At 36.5% G+C, this 18,907-nt stretch overlaps 1 protein-coding gene across 3 annotated transcripts in view; it reads right to left on the bottom strand.

Annotated features, from left to right (window-relative positions):
- Positions 1-921: 921 nt before the first annotated feature.
- The window catches only part of LOC106072139 (protein-glucosylgalactosylhydroxylysine glucosidase-like), a 37,243-nt gene continuing 19,257 nt past the window's right edge, over positions 922-18,907 (bottom strand). For all 3 annotated transcript variants that reach the window (XM_056022629.1, XM_056022630.1, XM_056022631.1), the window contains 7 exons: positions 18,163-18,389; positions 17,876-18,059; positions 16,471-16,680; positions 7,614-7,726; positions 5,493-5,693; positions 4,075-4,200; positions 922-1,762 (listed from right to left, as the gene is read on the bottom strand). In XM_056022629.1, coding sequence (XP_055878604.1) covers positions 1,403-1,762; positions 4,075-4,200; positions 5,493-5,693; positions 7,614-7,726; positions 16,471-16,680; positions 17,876-18,059; positions 18,163-18,389 — 1,421 coding nt within the window. In that variant the 3' untranslated portion in view covers positions 922-1,402. The remainder of the gene's footprint in view (positions 1,763-4,074; positions 4,201-5,492; positions 5,694-7,613; positions 7,727-16,470; positions 16,681-17,875; positions 18,060-18,162; positions 18,390-18,907) is intronic.

The following is an 18,907-nucleotide window of genomic DNA, read 5'->3' as shown; positions in this document are numbered from 1 at the left end:
CATTTTTTTTAAAGGATAGGTGAATGTGTATTATATATAAATAAATATATATATATATATAAAACTTATATATAAAACTTATATATAAAACTTGTATATAAAACTTATATATAAAACTTGTATATAAAACTTATATATAAAACTTGTATATAAAACTTATATATAAAACTTGAAATAACTTGAATAAACTTTTTTTGTGAACCAAAACTCAACTTTTATTGACAATAAACACAGATTCAACTTGAGATTAAGATCTAATTAGTATCAAAATGAAATAATATTCTTTCTACAGGGTTTGAACCCGGGACCATCGAAACCAGCCAAACGTTCCAGTGCACATACCACACGACCAGGCATCCATCCTAGTGAAAAATATGGATCATTTTTCTATTTTAACTTTTAATTTCTTGCTGTTTAGTGTTTACTGCGCATTTTCCTAATAAGATCCGTTTTGACGTCTATGTTTGATTACGAAATATACGATTCGGATTGTAAAATGTTTTACATATTTCGGATGTTCCTTCAGAGTTGAAGATAGTTTACTTCCTAGTCCAAACCTCCCGCAGGACGACGGGGGATGGGAGCGGGCAGGGTTTGAACCCTCCACCATCGATAAATCCAAACGACAGTCCAGCGCGCAAACCGCACGACCAGGCGGCCTTCAACCTACGTGTTTTTATTGATGTCAAGGTGAACTGTTAAACGATGATATCATTTTAGAACCGGCAGGTCATTAGATGCTGTCTTTATGGAAACTGAACGGTATTTCGAAACCAAAAATGTATGTTAAGAGCTTAAATGGTAACTGCTATCACAAAAATACTGGGAAAATATTGTGTAACCAGTTCTAGTTTATTACAACTGATTTGGTTTTCGAAGTTGGTGACAATAAAATCTTTGTTCGCGCCCCCCCCCCCCCCCCTCAGGATCGGGTCTAGGGCGGTTGCCCCACTTGCCACCCTAAGGCAGCTACTGGCAGTAATGTCGCAGTTCTTATTCTTAGATAAGCTTTGTTTTTCTTTTAAAGTATTTAAAAAAAATATTTTGCTTGTTAGATGATCAGCCTTTGACGCTGTTAGAACAATACATGCCCGTCAGAGAGAAAAGTGCTTGACACCACAGATTTTTATTATAAAAGTGGAGCTTAGAACAAATGGACTACACTGCACGTGACATCTTATTGTGGAAGATCTATGATTAGGAATAAGTGCCTGTAGCCTGATTGGTCATGTGGTGGTTAAATATTTCCTTGCTTAACGTCTGATGGTACACGTGTAGAAGATCTACGATTAACAAAACTTGTCTGTAGCCTGTACAGGCTCTGATTGGTTCTGACTGGTCACGTGGTGACCACATTGGAATGGTTATTGAGCTTGTTTAATCTCAAAAAGTCATTTTAACGTCACCGCAAATTTTTTATTTCAAATGATTGTCTTTCCCTAGTCATTGGTATACCAGTGGTCAAGCTGTGCCAGGCACCAGAATCATTGAACCTGACTGACAGGCCTACAGACCCGCACGTGACATGTGTTTGATTAAGCGTCATTTCCGTATCCGAGTATCGAAGATCGAAGCTGCATCCACGGTAATCGATTCCTACAAAGGTCATCTCGTTTGACCCTTCCATGAGGACGGGTTTGAAGGTCAGCGTCTCATCGCGTATCCGGCATCCACCGTAGCCAAAAAGAATCATCTGAAGGTAGCCGCCCATTCCAGTTAGAAAGTTGGTGGCGCCATCTCCATCGGCGTATTCAGCCCACACCTGAAATATAAAAATAATCGAGGTAAATTATATAGGTTTACAAATAGAACACAAGAATACAATTGTTATTTTAAAATTATCCCTTTCTAACAAATTTCACGGTTATATAGAGCAGGGGTTCTCAACCTGTGGATGGCGGCCCCCTTTTACCCCTGCCAAAAGTCAAAGATGAAGGTGTTCCGGAGAAAGAAAGAGTTATTGAACTCAATAATAACGATAAAGCAAAATTGATTTCTCTTTATTGTCAGTAACTGAAATCTGGGTTTAGTGTAGCAGTGTCATAACCTGATTTGTTCTCTTTCATTGCCAATAATATATTTTTTGCCATACATGGGTTGCACAGACTAGCCATAACAATTAATCACATTTGAATTACATTTTATCCATCCATCCATCCCAGTGGCGCTACAGCCCATGGAGGGCTCTGGCCTGCTTCAACACATCCTTCCATTCAGATCTCTCCTGGGCCTTTCGTCTCTCTGTAGTGTTTTATTAGGTCACTACACCTGCTGTTCTTTTTTAACATTTTATACCATTAGCAAAAGCAAAGTTGTTTATGCTTATGAACGAAAATAATTTTACTGTTGGGGGTCGCCGCAATGTTGTAAATAGTAAATAGGGGTCGCCAAGCTAAAAAGGTTGAGAACCGCTGATGTCGAGGAAGATCTATAACTTGTGTAACAAAAAATCTGGAACTAGCTCTATATCTAATATTTAAGTCTTAATATATAATAGAAATAAAAAAAAATCATTATGAGGAATTGGCCATGTCCCTAGATCTAAGTGAAAGTTGACCTATTAGGACCTCGGATCGGTTAAAATTGGTTATTAGCATCGGTTTACTTTAAAAAGAAAATAACAAATCAAAAGTGCACTATATGGGTACATTGGAAGTGTTCAATTATAGAGTTTTTAGAATTTAGACAACTAGACCAACTTATTATCGACACAGAAGCTAGACCAACTTATCGTTGATACATAAACTAGACCAACTTATCATCGATACAGTAACTAAACCAACTAATACAGAAACATCCGATGTATATGCACAGTAGCCTATCAGGGAAAAAAATGAATACGTGGGAAGCGTGGTCGAGAGGCCAAGTGCACTTGGTTCGACACCCGACTCGGGCAGAGTTGTGTTTACTAAGCGCCTAAAGGCAGCACGGAAAACCAACTCCTAGATACCCACTCCCCCCCCCCCCCCCCCCCACTGGTCCACGAAAGAGATTGGACCAAAAGCGCTCTGAGCATGCTTATAAGCATGAAAGTAGCGCTATATAAAAGCTATAATAATATAATAATAATACGTTATCGTCAAACGTTCTGGATGCTGGTTGGCCGAAATAACTCTACGAGCTAGGCCACAGAAGGCCTACAAAACAAGGAATCCTTCTCACACACCCGTGTTTCCATTTTTTTTCTCTATGGCGGACTAAAGTAACAGTATTTTTACTGTATACGCACCAATTTTTTTTTATACCGTAATGCGACATATCAGTCCTGAAATAAACGATTTTGATTGGTTGTGTTTTTTTATGCCGAGGTGAACTGTTAATTGTAAAATGTTTGTAAAATGTTTTACATGTTTCGGATGTTCCTTCAGAGTTGAAGATAGTTACTTCCTAGTCCAAACCTCCCGCAGGACGACGGGGGATGGGAGCGGGCAGGGTTTGAACCCGGGACCATCGATAAATCTGACAGTCCAGCGCGCAAACCGCACGACCAGGCAGCGATAGCCACTTAGAATGTACAGGTCAAGAGATGATGTCTTTATCGAAACTGAGCGGTATTTCGAAACCAAAAAATGTCATGTTAAAAGCTTACATGGTAATTGGTATCATATAGATGCTCGGAAATATTGAGCAACAAGTCCTAGTTTATGAGAACTGGACTGGTTGTCGAATCTGACGGTGACAAGGGGAATCTCTATTGCGGGGCCCCCCTCAGACGCGGGGGCTGGGGCGGTTGCCACACTCTAAGGCCGATACTGCACTAGATACACAGACACACTCCATTACATCGATACTTGAAATCTCATTGTAACGGAAGCGTGGTCGAGAGGCTTGAACTTGGCTTGGCTACCTAGAAGGGGGCTCGAGGTTGGACACCCGACTCGGGCAGAGTTGTGTTTACTGATCTGCCTGAAGGCAGCACGGAAAACCAACTCCTAGATAACCCCTCCCCAGAGTGGTCCACAACTGAGATTGGACCAAAGCGCTCTGAGCATGCTATAAGCATGAAAGTAGCGCTATATAAAAGCTATAGTAATAATAAATCGAACAATAAATAAATAAAAAAACGACACTAACCAGAAATGGCTCCTGCGCATTAGCCACAGTTTTCTGGTACAGCTCATTCGCCTTTGTGACATTGTCTAGCTCCAGCCAACCCAACAAGAACATCCCCCAGGTCATGGCCGGTCCTGTTGACGTGATCTGGGGCAAAGTAACACGTTTTGTTACAAACGAATGGATCTCAAGGGAAATAGTTTTTTATATTGTGTGACACATTGTGGCAGAGATAAACACATGTAAAGAAATGCACAATGAGGAAAACCTTTTTTTTTGTTTTTCTTTGTTTTTAAAATGCTTATATTAACTCACTCCGTCCGTCTGTCCGTTTGTCTGTCAATCTGGCAGAATTCTTGTGCACTTTTTTTTTCTCTCTCTCTCTTTTCTCATTCTCGGGTCAAGTTGCAGCTTTGCAAAATTATTTATTGTCGATGTGAGAACACATGAATCGATCAAAAGATTAACCAGTTAGTTAAACAATTAGTGGTAATTAATTTGTTTTCTTTAAAAAGGAAATACTTTACACTCCTAACAGTATTCAGAGAAAGGACATTGATTGAGTAGTACTTTCCCTTATATAACCGACTGGTAACAGAACAATATAGTAATAAGCAGAAGAAGGGAAAACCGAAACTAATCAAAGATACATTAAATAGTTCATATTATGAATTTAGAAAACTTTATTTCTAATAGGATAACACATATATATATATTACGGTAATTTTTCATTTCCAAAATAAAAAAAAACAAAAAAAAAAACAACATATAACCGACTGGTAACAGAACAATATAGTAACAAGCCGAAGAAGGAAAAACCGAAACTAATCAAAGATACATTAAATAGTTCATATTATGAATTTAGAAAACTTTATTTCTAATAGGATAACACATATATATATATTACGGTAATTTTCCATTTCCAAAATAAAAAAAAAACAAAAAAAAACAAAACATGTTAGAGCTCATATTGGCCGACAATTTATTGCTAAAAAAAAAAACAAAATTTACAAAATCTACTCCTGCAATACTCATTAGGTTTGTTTCATTTTCAATTTTTAAAAACCATTTTGGTTGTTAACTCTTTATCTCCGTAATTATTTTCCCACGTTCTGACAGAATTGTTCATTTTTCACATGTGTACATTCTACCCTGTTATGATAAAACTTCAATAACATTTTTGTTTGTAATCAGAAAACGTTACTTTTGGGTACAGAATTATAGGAGAATGCACACAAAATTAAAGTTTAGAAATTAAAAATTAATTGATTTTAACGGGGTCAAATCAACGATGGTATCGTTAATTAGGAGAGAAAGAGTTAATTTATAAATAATTTTATTATTCGTTAACAGTCATCTTTATTTCATATTTCGTCAACGGCAACTACTCTAAGTCAAAGTGAAAGTAAATTTATTTTAGCTGTCATTATCGCCCTTACTTCTTCGTAAATCATCAAGTCATTTTTCCGCGTCGATAACTTCATATCCACCATCAGTGGGTACCCAAGAAGTACAACATCAGCTTGCTTGGGCCTGTGTCTGTAAGTTGAGAAGCCTTGAAATTCAGGATGGAAGTCCAGCGTCTCGTCATACAGAATGAGAAGCTTGCTGCTAATGTTGGACCACGTCTCGTTCTCTGACTGTTAGAATAACAGAAATATAACACGATCAGTACAGCGATAAGAATAACAGAATAACCACCAGAGACCAACAGGGACCACCAGAGACCAACAGTGACCACCAGGGACCACCAGAGACCAACAGTGACCACCAGGGACCACCAGAGACCAACAGGGACTACCACAGACCACCAGAGACCACCACAGACCACCAGGGACCACCAGAGACCAACAGGGACCACCAGAGACCACCACAGACCACCAGGGACCACCAGAGACCAACAGGGATCACCACAGACCAACAGGGACTACCACAGACCACCAGAGACCAACAGGGACCACCAAAGACCACGGCACCACCTCGTGTTTTTGTTTTCAAAACCTATTCAGCCTACAAAATCAAACCACCCAGCTGCCTTTACACTTGGCTACATCAGAAACAAGCACAATATAACTCATTTCTATTTCCATCCACTAAAAGTTGAAAAAGTGATTATCTTAAAGCCACCCGACATGACTAGATCTAGAACGCTTGCATACATTAGTGGCATTCTGTGGGCACTTCCTTCACTACAGGCCTAAAGAAACAATCAAAATAATTTGCTCTATCGTATCTTATAAATTACAGACGTTACTTCAAAAAATAAAATTATTACGTTATTGCATGTGTCAATCTAGTCATGCATGTTAATCAGTGACTTAAACTCTTAAATTGAGGCGCGGTGGCTGAGCGGTATAGCGCTTGGCTTAGAATCCTTGTGATGACTGGGATTTTTAATTTCGGGATCTTTGGGCGCCTCTAAGTCTACCCAGCTCTAATGGGTACCTGACATTAGTTGGGGAAAAGTAAAGGCGGTTGGTCGTTGTGCTGGCCACATGACATCCTCGTTATATTCCTACTATTAAAGTCACACGTTTGTCAGTCACCAAAAATAGAATTTTTTAAAAAAATCTTTCATCACCCTATCGCGGGGGTGTATGGGGAAAATACTGAATGTTAAATAGCAAGAAAAAATACCTGATACTGAGTTTCTTCAACAAACATGCAGGCAAAGCATCCGCACCATCCATATGCAGTCACAGCTGCGATGGGCAGAGGCTACATCTGCAGAACGAAAGACTCCCGAATCCCTAAACGACTCCCGTATGGCCAATTAAGGGGAATGGACGCACTCACAAGGTGGACAAAGATAACGCTTCAGGGGCACCCTCAAATCTTCTCTGAAATTCTTTAGCATTGACTCTTCTACCTGGGAGACAGAAGCACATGACAAAGCGTCATGGCGTCGCGCTGTGAAAACTGGCGCTCCATTTGCAGAGGACAAGAGAAAAGCGCTGGCAGAAAAAAAAAAGCGCCAGAGAAAAAAAAGCAAGGCCAATGACACTAGCTACAGCTGGAATAACCTGCCCAGTGTGCAGCCGAACATTCAGGGCTCACATAAGTCTCACCAGCCACAAACAAAATACAGTGCAAAGCCCTCAGACTTCTGGATGCCAATAGAGGTCCTCATCGAACTACGATGGACGAACTATTTATATCCCAACGAACAGTAATATCGCAAAAAAACTCGTGGCGCATGACAACAGATTTATTAAAATTTCAGAAAGATTTCTTCATTAGTTATTGACTTCATTAAAATTTAAATGTCACTCACCGTTTAAATCCCAGTCTTTCATCTATGGGACTCAGGGGAACTAACAATTTTTTAAATTACATTTTTCTTATTACTGTGTATCAGTAATGTCCCTTTTGCGTATGGCCTCTCAAAGCGAATGAAAGGCCAATCAATATCTTATTAATATTTTAAAGTAGGGTAAAATTGGAAATATTTTAATCAGTAATACATATCCTGTATAATCATCAGTTTATCGACACAAGCAGCAAACGTAACTTGGCATAACGTTAGTCAAATCAGTAATATATGTTTATAAAGGTCACACCTTGCCAAGAAATCTGGCCAACTGATTGGCGAAGAGGAGATTGAGAGCAGCTATACTGTTGGTATACACTGAGTCATTGACTGGGAAGTTGAATTCGTCTGGTGGCATGACCCCTGGAAGAAATAAGTCAAACTTGATCAAGCAACACTTTAAACTTATAAAATAAGAAAAACAGAAACTGAAAATATTGTCTAATTCTCTCTCTCGCCCCCTCTCGCTCTCTCTCTCTCTCTTTATCTATATTATAAAGTAGAATGTGAGGAGTATGTATGTATGTATGTATGTATGTATGTATGTATGTTACTTATAGACATCAAAACCGCTTGACCAATCTTGATAAAACTAGGCAGGAATGTTCCTTGGGTACCAACTTAGACCTTAGTGAATGTATTGTAGCCCTAAAACAAATGTAAGACCCTCAAAAAAAATAAAGTTGTCCGACTCTATTACAGCTATAGTATTTTATGGATCTAGGCCATGTCTACAATGTTGACATTAGAAAAGATAGAAAGGATTTAGACCTAGATCTAATTTTAAGAAATACACTTTGCGCAGATAGTTTTTTACTTTGACACATGAAAATACAAAAGAAGATCCATTGATTTCATTATATAATAAAATTAATCTTCAATTTTGTGTTTCAAAAGCATTTTTTACATTAATTAGTTCCTTATATCTGTGATTACAGATTTCCTGACGAACATTCTTTCATTAGACAATACCGTAATAAATCGCGTACTAAAAATTAATTCGTTTAATTGTTTACTTTATAATCCCATCCCTAGATCTAAAACTCTAATTCAACTCTAAGATGATAAAACTTCTCTTCGCACAGATAGTTTTATACTTTAACACATAAACATATTAATTAAAGTCCATTCATTTCATATTTTGATTAAATAAACATTCAAATTTGGTTTTCTAAAGCTACATTCGTTTACGAAAGCTGCGAAGCCGAGTTAAAGGCCTAGATCTATATTCATTCATAAATCGCGTACTAAAAATTAGTTCGTTTAATTGTTTACTTTATAATCCCATCCCTAGATCTAAAACTCTAATTCAACACTAAGATGATAAAACTTCTCTTCGCACAGATAGTCTTATACTTTAACACATAAACATATTAATTAAAGTCCATTCATTTCATATTTTGATCAAATAAACATTCAAATTTGGTTTTCTAAAGCTACATTCACCTACGAAAGCTGCGAAACCGAGTTGAGATAGGCCTAGATCTATATTCATTCATGAATCGCGTACTAAAAATTATTTCGTTTAATTGTTCACTACATAATCCCATTTATTTAACAAAGCTATCGCTCTTTTCGTTTTTAATAGATAAGAATGTATCGACTTCGGGTAAACCATTTTCGCAAAACTAATTTTATTTTCGTAGCGAAAGAGAAATAACGTGAAAGGATCATTAGCTACGTTTAACATACATCTAAATCCAATCCACTAGATTATTCAAAAGCAAATGTTTTAATTTTAAAAAATGGATTTAAGCCTATTAGCTATTTTGATTTGATAGCTTCATTCACACTATTTTTACATTGACACATTCGCTTTACTTATTACATTATTATTTCGTTTAATTGTTTACAAAACAGTGACTATATCGAAAGTAATGCGCAAATAAAGACCCGCGGGTCGCGGGTAACATATGTCTAGTCTATATTATAAAGTAGAATGTGAGGGGTATGTATGTATGTATGTATGTATGTTACTTATAGACATCAAAACCGCTTGACCAATCTTGATAAAACTAGGCAGGAATGTTCCTTGGGTACCAACTTAGACCTTAGTGAATGTATTGTAGCCCTAAAACAAATGTAAGACCCTCAAAAAAAATAAAGTTGTCCGACTCTATTACAGCTATAGTATTTTATGGATCTAGGCCATGTCTACAATGTTGACATGAGAAAAGATAGAAAGGATTTAGACCTAGATCTAATTTTAAGAAATACACTTTGCGCAGATAGTTTTTTACTTTGACACATGAAAAGACAAAAGAAGATCCATTGATTTCATTATATAATAAAATTAACCTTCAATTTTGTGTTTCAAAAGCATTTTTTACATTAATTAGTTCCTTATATCTGTGATTACAGATTTCCTGACGAACATTCTTTCATTAGACAATTCAGTAATGAATCGCGTACTAAATATTAATTCGTATTAAACATTTATAATCCCATCCCTAGATCTAAAACTCTAATTCAACTCTAAGATGATAAAACTTCTCTTCGAACAGATAGTTTTATACTTTAACACATAAACATATTAATTAAAGTCCATTCACTTCATATTTTGATCAAATAAACATTCAAATTTGGTTTTCTAAAGCTACATTCGTTTACGAAAGCTGCGAAGCCGAGTTGAGATAGGCCTAGATCTATATTCATTCATGAATCGCGTACTAAAAATTATGTCGTTTAATTGTTCACTTTATAATCCCATTCATTTAGCAAAGCTATCGCTCTTTTTGTTTTTTAATAGATATGAATGTATCGGCTTCGGGTAAACCCATTTTCGCAAACCTAATTTTATTTTCGTAGCGAAAGAGAAAAAACTTGAAAGGATCATTAGTTAAGTTTAACATACATCTAAATCCAATCCACTAGATTATTCAAAAGCATTTTTTTTTACATAAATTAGTTCCTGATATCTGTGACTACAGATTTCCTGGCGAACATTATTTCATTAGACATTACCAATGGTTACACATTAACACATCTCTCTACTGAGTCTATTCCTAGGCCTAGGTCTAAAACTCTTATTGAACTCTAAGATGATAAAACTTCTTTTCGCAAAGATAGTTTTGTGCTTTAACACATAAATATACTAATTATTGTCCATTCATTTCATATTTTAATCAAATTAACATTCAAATTTGTTTTTCTAAAGCATTTTAATACATTCGTTCGCTGTTCGCTAAAGCTGCGTAGTCGTGTTGAGATAGGCCTATATTCATTCATGAAAAAAGGTCACGCATGCACAGCACAGAATGAACTCTATAAAAGCCAATGTTTAACTCTAGATTAGTGTAGATTTAGATCTATGTCTACCTCAATATATACTTTATACTTTATACATATGAACATACAAAATTTAGTCTATTCATCTCAAATTTTAATCAAACATATGTAGGCCTACAAGCAAATGTTTTAATTTGAAAAAAAAAAAATGGATTTAAGCCTATTAGCTATTTTGATTTGATAGCTTCATTCACACTATTTTTACATTGGCACATTCGCTTTACTTATTACATTATTATTTCGTTTAATTGTTTACAAAACACTCTCAGTGACTATATCGACAGTATTGCGCAAATAAAGACCCGCGGGTCGCGGGTAACATATGTCTAGTATATATATATATCACAACTCAGCTCGAGTCGTGATTCGAACTCTTGCCCTCAAGATAGGCAGAGCCAAGTGGTTTGTGCGACATAGCCACACATTCCACAGTTGCTACAAAACAAGGAACATAATTTCGTTTCGTACTACACTTATTCGTCCTAACGATATGCCAACCTAATTCGACCTGCGGGCCATTTTAATTTCTGACACTACGGTCACGGGCCTAATGTAGGTAAAGATACATTTTTGAATTTTTTTTTTAAATATGGTGTATGTGTGCGTTTGTGTGTGTATGTTTCTAAAGTGATGAAATTATGTTTCTTTCTTCTTGTATTTAATTGTTCGTTTTCCCTTAATATTACAGTACACATTGACTAGTTATTATACATGAATTAAGTCAATAAAGAAACAGTACTTTAAAGTTTTTATTTATTACCTGAACAACAATCATTCTTATCCATTAAAAACTATAAAGTCTAATCAGATACTATATTTCATCTTTTCAGTCTGTGGTGATTCTAACAGAACTGTAAGACCTCTCGGTGTCAACTAGTGGAGATTAGTTGTCCCGGGACTTCATTGGGGAAAAAATTATCGCCAGACCAGACATACTGGAATGCATAATCAATCTTAGATTATATCTAGTCCTGTAAGTTCCTCATGAGCTCACTACAATGCTGTGTGTACTCAATCTTGGGTTGACGACAAGTTCACATCTGGAAACCGGTACCGGTCTGTCAACTTGTGGAGGCTTCTCTACTAGTGATTTGGGAAAGCGGTCATAGTAATAAAGTTCAGCCTGCATACCATGGCGTGGAACTTATGACTGAGTGATGTACACGAACAATTTGTTGTGTTGATTAGCCTGCTTTGTGGTACATAACAACAGCTTTAGAAAATCAAACGCACCAACAAAAACATTTATATTTCTTGGAATCTTTGGGCTTCCATAGGAAACAAGGACAGATCCTTCCGAAAGAATCCCAATAGCTTCGTTTGTCTACAACAAAGGACAATGGACAGCCCAGTGATGGTCAAGTTCGGACAGTTTATGAACAATTTTGACGTGAACTGTTGTGTAAACCGTAAACTTATGTTAGTGTCCTATGTGTTGTTGGCAAGGTCATCTCTTTCAGTCAAGTTTTGTTTGCTTTCATTAATCTTGAACTTTCTATCTACTATTTACGTAGATCTACTATTTTAATTACCAATTCAGTATGGATTAATCATATCACAAATTTTAATTTTAATTCTTTAGAATTTAATATTTGTGAAATGTGAGAACTTATAATAAAAAAAAAGCCCACAAAAGAGGCAGGAGGGCCCAAAAAAAGAGGCATAGAAAGCCCCCCAAAAAAGGTCCAAGGATTCCTATGATGACAAAGCTGTAAAATAAAAATAAATAGCGGCCCTTGAAAAGGAATACGGCAGCTAATAGAATTGTGTGGTCTATCTGTCCGTTAGTCTGTCCCATACAGATCTCATTAACTAGAAAAGATATTAAAAATCCAATATTATGATATTTTAGGTATTTTCATGCAATGGCTACTTTTTTCTTTTCTGAAAGCGAAAAATTTAATTTTCAAAATCAACCATGCAAGCAGTTTTTATCATAAAAATACACCATTTTTACAACTATTTTCTATTTATAGTAAAAAAACAAACAAACCAAAAACCAAAATGGATATCGGATAATAAATACATTATGAAACACTACTATGCAAACGGTTTTAGATTTTTAAAACATTAAACTAAATTGATTTTTTGAATGTATAAACTTTAATTTGTGTTGTGTAAAAAAGAGCATGCCTTCTCCTAAGATTTGATACCAAATACAACATTTTATGATTACGTACCAAAAAGTTATTGAAGTTTAATTATAACAGGATGGTGAAATACAAATGAGCAAAATTAATTATAGCCTACTATCGAATGAGGAAAATAATTACGGAGTTAAAGAGTTAATACTGATTCCGAGTATCCAAAGATTCAGCACGTGACTTACATGGTTGACCAATGACTTTGACTTTTCAAATGACCCAATGTTTGAGAAGCTGGTTCTCGTTTATCTCTACAGGTAAACATGTACTTTGTTATGTGTTTTCTGTCTTGTGTGTTGCTTCTTGATTACCTATTTTTCATATTAGCATCTATGGAACAACCAGATAGACCTGTTAACTACCTCACCCTAAGGTCAATGTTAACAACCACAAAGAGGAGTGGCTCAACCAATGGGCATCAGGAAACACAGGCAGAGCCATGTACAAAGAAATGACTACGCCTAACAAACTGGACAGTATTAACTTCCTCCCCCGCAAAGAACAATCTACAATCTTTCAACTAAGAACAGGACACACACCACTATTAAATTACCACCTGAACAAAATAAACTCCACACAACTCCCCCTTTGCAGACACTGCGCCCACCCCTTATGAAACCGTAAACCATATCCTCTTTGAATGCCCCTCCCTAATCCACCTTAGGCAGACCCTACTACCACTCCAGCCCAACATAACCAACACCATGTACGGCAGTGCTGAGCAACTGAAGAAAACAGCACACTTTTTTTTCCTTGGCACAGTCTGCAAACGAGCTGACAGCTCAGCAGCAATAAAGCTGGCTAGAAGAAGAAGAAGAAGAATATTAGCTACAGTTGGGTCCTATTTGGGCCCAGTCAAACTCATCTTTTCAGAGGGGGCTCAACGTCGTATTCCTGAACCCGGGTCCACGGGTACATGACTGCACGGCACTATCCACAACAGGGATACTATTTATATTCCATATTAATCCCATAAAAAAGCCATGATCTAGTCCCTTTGATATTTAATGATGTCAGACGATAGCTCACAGGACAATGGACAAACGTCAAGTTCCGTAGAATGTCTCCTGTATAAGCCGCTAACACACTTTACGTTAGGGAAGTAGTAAAGAACATTCTGTGGACCAGTGGTTCCCAAACCTTTTCCTTAACGGAACACTTCACACATTGTTTCGGTCCCCACCCCACCCCACCCCCTGACATTACTTATGTCCACCTCGGGTCAAAAAGGTGAAAAGCACGAGAAACATATGATACAGAAAGAGGAAGTAAGAATGACTAAATTCACTTTTAGTCAGTAATAACTTTAGGTCAGTTGAGTAGATTAGTCACTTGAAGTCAGTAGAGGCAGTACACATATTTTTAGTATTTTTTTTTTTTTTTTTTTTTACTCAGAGCTGGATACATGCCATTGAAGTTATTCTGTTACCCGATGCGATGCGGACGTTATTTGTATTCTAGTCATTGGTTAATATGCATGACTAAATGCATGACGCGTAGGACGTAATCATCTTCTTTTTTGAAGTAACGTCTGTATTATATAAGATAAGAAGATAAGGACTTCTTATATCTTGTGCCAGCTGTTATACGGATGTAATTAAATTCCTATACATTGGATTATCTTTGTGTAACAACCAAGAAGTTGCAGTATATTGTTATTATGGAATAAACATTATATTTATCTGCTAAAGTCTGATTGAAGTCAATCTGTACTATTTATGTTTGTTACGTATTAAGTGTAGCTCCAGGAGGAACGAACCCAGCATTCCTCAACATTACATAAACATTGATAACAAACGCGTCGTTTACCCACATTCTGAGTATTTCGCTTTAACACTTTACTTATTTTTTTAAAGAGATTAATTCACGTGGTGTCCTACTAGTTAATTATTCCAGTAGTTTATGGAACACCTATTACACCTAGGATTCCGCTGAACACAGGCTGGGAAACACTATATACAATATACAATAGTATTAAGGATATGTAATAAAAATTATTTAAAAACATAGTTTTATCAAGTAGAAACATTTTTGGTTGTTTATTTATTTCCATTAATTTTTTATCTCCTAGACTTGAAACGCTCCTACGTCTTGAAACGCTGACAATGTTAAGGTTACCTCCCTTTGATTTCAACCTTCCTTCAATAGATTTCAACCTTCCTTTGATTTCAATCTTCCTTCAATAGATTTCAACCTTCCTTCAATAGATATCAACTATCCTTTGATAGATTTCAACTTTCCTTCAATAGATTTCAACCTTCCTTCAATAGATTTCAACCTTCCTTTAATAGATTTCAACCTTCCTTTGATTTCAATCTTCCTTTGATTTCAACCTTCCTTTAATAGATTTCAACCTTCCTTTGATTTCAATCTTCCTTCAATAGATTTCAACCTTCCTTCAATAGATATCAACTATCCTTTGATAGATTTCAACTATCCTTTGATAGATTTCAACTTTCCTTCAATAGATTTCAACTATCCTTTAATAGATTTCAACCTTCCTTTGATTTCAATCTTCCTTCAATAGATTTCAACCTTCCTTCAATAGATATCAACTATCCTTTGATAGATTTCAACTTTCCTTCAATAGATTTCAACTATCCTTTGATAGATTTCAACCTTCCTTCAATAGATTTCAACTGTCCTTTGATAGATTTCAACCTTCCTTCAATAGATTTCAACCTTCCTTCAATAGATTTCAACCTTCCTTCAATAGATTTCAACTTTCCTTCAATAGATTTCAACCTTCCTTCAATAGATTTCAACCTTCCTTTGATTTCAATCTTCCTTCAATAGATTTCAACCTTCCTTCAATAGATTTCAACTTTCCTTTGATAGATTTCAACTTTCCTTCAATAGATTTCAACCTTCCTTCAATAGATTTCAACCTTCCTTCAATAGATTTCAACCTTCCTTCAATAGATTTCAACTTTCCTTCAATAGATTTCAACCTTCCTTCAATAGATTTCAACCTTCCTTTGATTTCAATCTTCCTTCAATAGATTTCAACCTTCCTTCAATAGATTTCAACCTTCCTTCAATAGATTTCAACCTTCCTTCAATAGATTTCAACTTTCCTTCAATAGATTTCAACCTTCCTTCAATAGATTTCAACCTTCCTTTGATTTCAATCTTCCTTCAATAGATTTCAACCTTCCTTCAATAGATATCAACTGTCCTTTGATAGATTTCAACTTTCCTTCAATAGATTTCAACTATCCTTTGATAGATTTCAACCTTCCTTTAATAGATTTCAACTATCCTTTGATAGATTTCAACCTTCCTTCAATAGATTTCAACTACCCTTGATAGATTTCAACCTTTCTTCAATAGATTTCAACTATTCTTTGCTAGATTTCATATTCTTGGAGATTTTCATGCTATTCTAAACAATGAATGTAACTAATTTATATTCTTACGGTCAATTTTTTTTTTTATGACAAGAGCTCCTGTGGGCACACTTTTGGTCGTGGGCCCGAACGCAATGTACCCCTTCACACCATGGTCGATACGCCACTGGACTGGATCACACATCCAACACATTGAGGCACACGCATCGAATTTATCGGTTAGTACACATTTAACGTATTGGCGGAAGTGGTAATAATTAGGTCACGACTCGCGGATGTCGTAAATGGAACAGAAGTGAGCTTAGAATGTAGTGGCAATGAATACCGTTTATTCTGAAGGTGTCGTCTGTTTGATTGTACGTGGACCTAGCCGCCCAGTATTTGGCCGTCTCCCAGACCACGTCTGCTCCAGAGAGATCGACCATCAGCTCTACGTCACGAGTCAGCTGCCAGTACTGGCGCATCATCATAGCCACGTCTCCAATGACGTGGATCTCCAGACGACCGTACGGCTCAGCTGGACACGTTTCAAGACCTGCCAGAGAGAAAGGGGAAATCAGCAGGCTACTTACATAATCAACAAACAAGATTTAATAGACAGAAAGTGGATAGTGCTAAGCTGGACAGGTGAAAAATAAATGACCCTAATTACATCTACGTCTAAAAATAGATTTATATCACAAGAGGCAATACGTTAATTTTCCTGAACAATCTCTTTGGATAAAACGGACACACGCTTTTGTAAAAAAAATTTTAAAAAAATCATATTGGTCCAAACCACCTTAAGAACACTTTCTCACCGCTTATTACTTACCATTTTATAAATGTTTGTTCGTTCAATGGATAATATTCAAAACATAGTCAATAGATTGTAAAATCACTGTCACTACTGTCAATGCTGTGTGTTATGGAGTGTGTTACCAAAGAGGTTATGAAGAAAGGAAGCATTAATTGTTTACCTGGTAGAATGATGCAATATATGTGACTATGTCATAATCTATGTTAAGAACTGGAGACGACTTCAGGGTGCCAGAGTGTAAAGACGTGTTTTTATTGAGAGTTTGATTTGTTTAAATTTCAGTTTCTTTTATTACTATTGGATCTATATCTCAACAAAACTTAATAAAATACTCATAAAGACACAAAGATAAAGGCACATTCCTCGTTCCATATGCTAGGACAACTGTGTACAAATGCTCCTTCTTCCCCAGCGCTATTAGAGCATGGAATGGGTTGCCTGAGCTAGCTAGGAAAATCAATGTCTTGGCAGAATTTAAGCCATTTGTTAACATGCATGATTATATTGACCTAGGAACAAGCGTAGGAGGTAATCATCTTTTTTTGAAGTAACGTCAGTATTTTATACGATAAGATAAGATCACAAATTGAATTTGTATATATTGTTAATAAAAATTATATTGACTTTTGTTTCTTTAAAAAAAAATGTGTTCAATTTATTTAAAGCGCTGCAAGTAAATATATAATACGCCTACATCGATTGAGTTGTAGTAGAAATCTAGTGCTAGAAGTCACGACCGACCCACAACACTTTGCCACTCTACTGTCACTGCCCTGACACTAAATTGTCACTATACTCATAGTGCACTGTCACTCACCGTCTTAGCACTGTCACTACAAAGTAGAGTTTCTATAATTCCCCCTGTCTTATTTGTCACATTTGAAAGAAACATAACAGTTTCTATTTTGTTTATTTCATTTAAGTTATTCACCAGTGTAAGAAGACTCCCAAGGGTACTTGGCGCCCTCGTTACCACTCCTCTTGGCCAGGAGCTGAGCACTGCGCAGAGTTCTGATTCTCGTCTGCACAAGAGTTCTTCCAATATCTGAATGGAGCAACGCGATTGGCGGAAACATCCAGGTATCTTGATCCCAAAACACGTGACCCATGTAATCCTTTAAAAAAAACGAAACAAAAATGGAAAAGTTAAAGACTCTCATTTTACATCCCTAGTCTACATCGTGCAAGTAATCTTTCCATAATTCAAACAAACTTTACCAAATTCTCCACACCGTGGGCAAGACCGCCAGGAGAAAGCCCAAAGAACGGCCACTCTTTTCGGTTCGGAGTCAAAGGGAGAGAGCTCATCAAATAATAGAGGCAGGCGTAGTTCATTTTGGAAATGGTTATGTCCCCTGCAATGTCTATTCTCCCGCGTTGCCACATGTGATTCCATCCATCCACGTGACTGCTCAACAACGTCCCGCCCAGAAACTGAGCACGTGCTGAAACGAGGACGAAGAACTCATAATGCTCATGAATACATTTGGATAATTTAATTCAGTGATTCCAAAAAGTGGTCTGTATAGACCCCCAGGGGTCTACGAAGACTTCCAAGGGGTCTACGAGACAAAAAAGTTTGGGAGCCACTGATTTAAATATTAGCGAAAACAAATAAAAGAAACAACTAAATTAGACACTTTAGTTGTTTCTATACATGTACTAGCCGGATATGACCCCAGGCCAACGGGCCTTAGGTTGGGTATTTTTAATCTAGTGGATTGGTTTTAGATCTGTGTCAAACTTGGCGACTGTTCCTTTCAATTTTTTTCCCCCAACGAAAATAAAAGAAGATTGTGAAAATGGGTTTATCCGTTAAGCCTCAAATGAAATATAAAATAATGTGAAAACGGGTTACCCGATTTGTTACAAAGTTTCATTCTTTAATAGTATTAAATTTAGCTTTTTTTTCTTGTTTTACTGGGGGGAGGGAGGGGGGGTTAGGTTTCGGGTGTATTAACAT

This window comes from Biomphalaria glabrata, chromosome 3 (assembly GCF_947242115.1).
Source record: "Biomphalaria glabrata chromosome 3, xgBioGlab47.1, whole genome shotgun sequence".
NCBI lineage: Eukaryota > Metazoa > Mollusca > Gastropoda > Planorbidae > Biomphalaria > Biomphalaria glabrata.
Note: the sequence above shows the minus strand (reverse complement) of the source record. Positions and strands in the feature narration are given on the sequence as shown.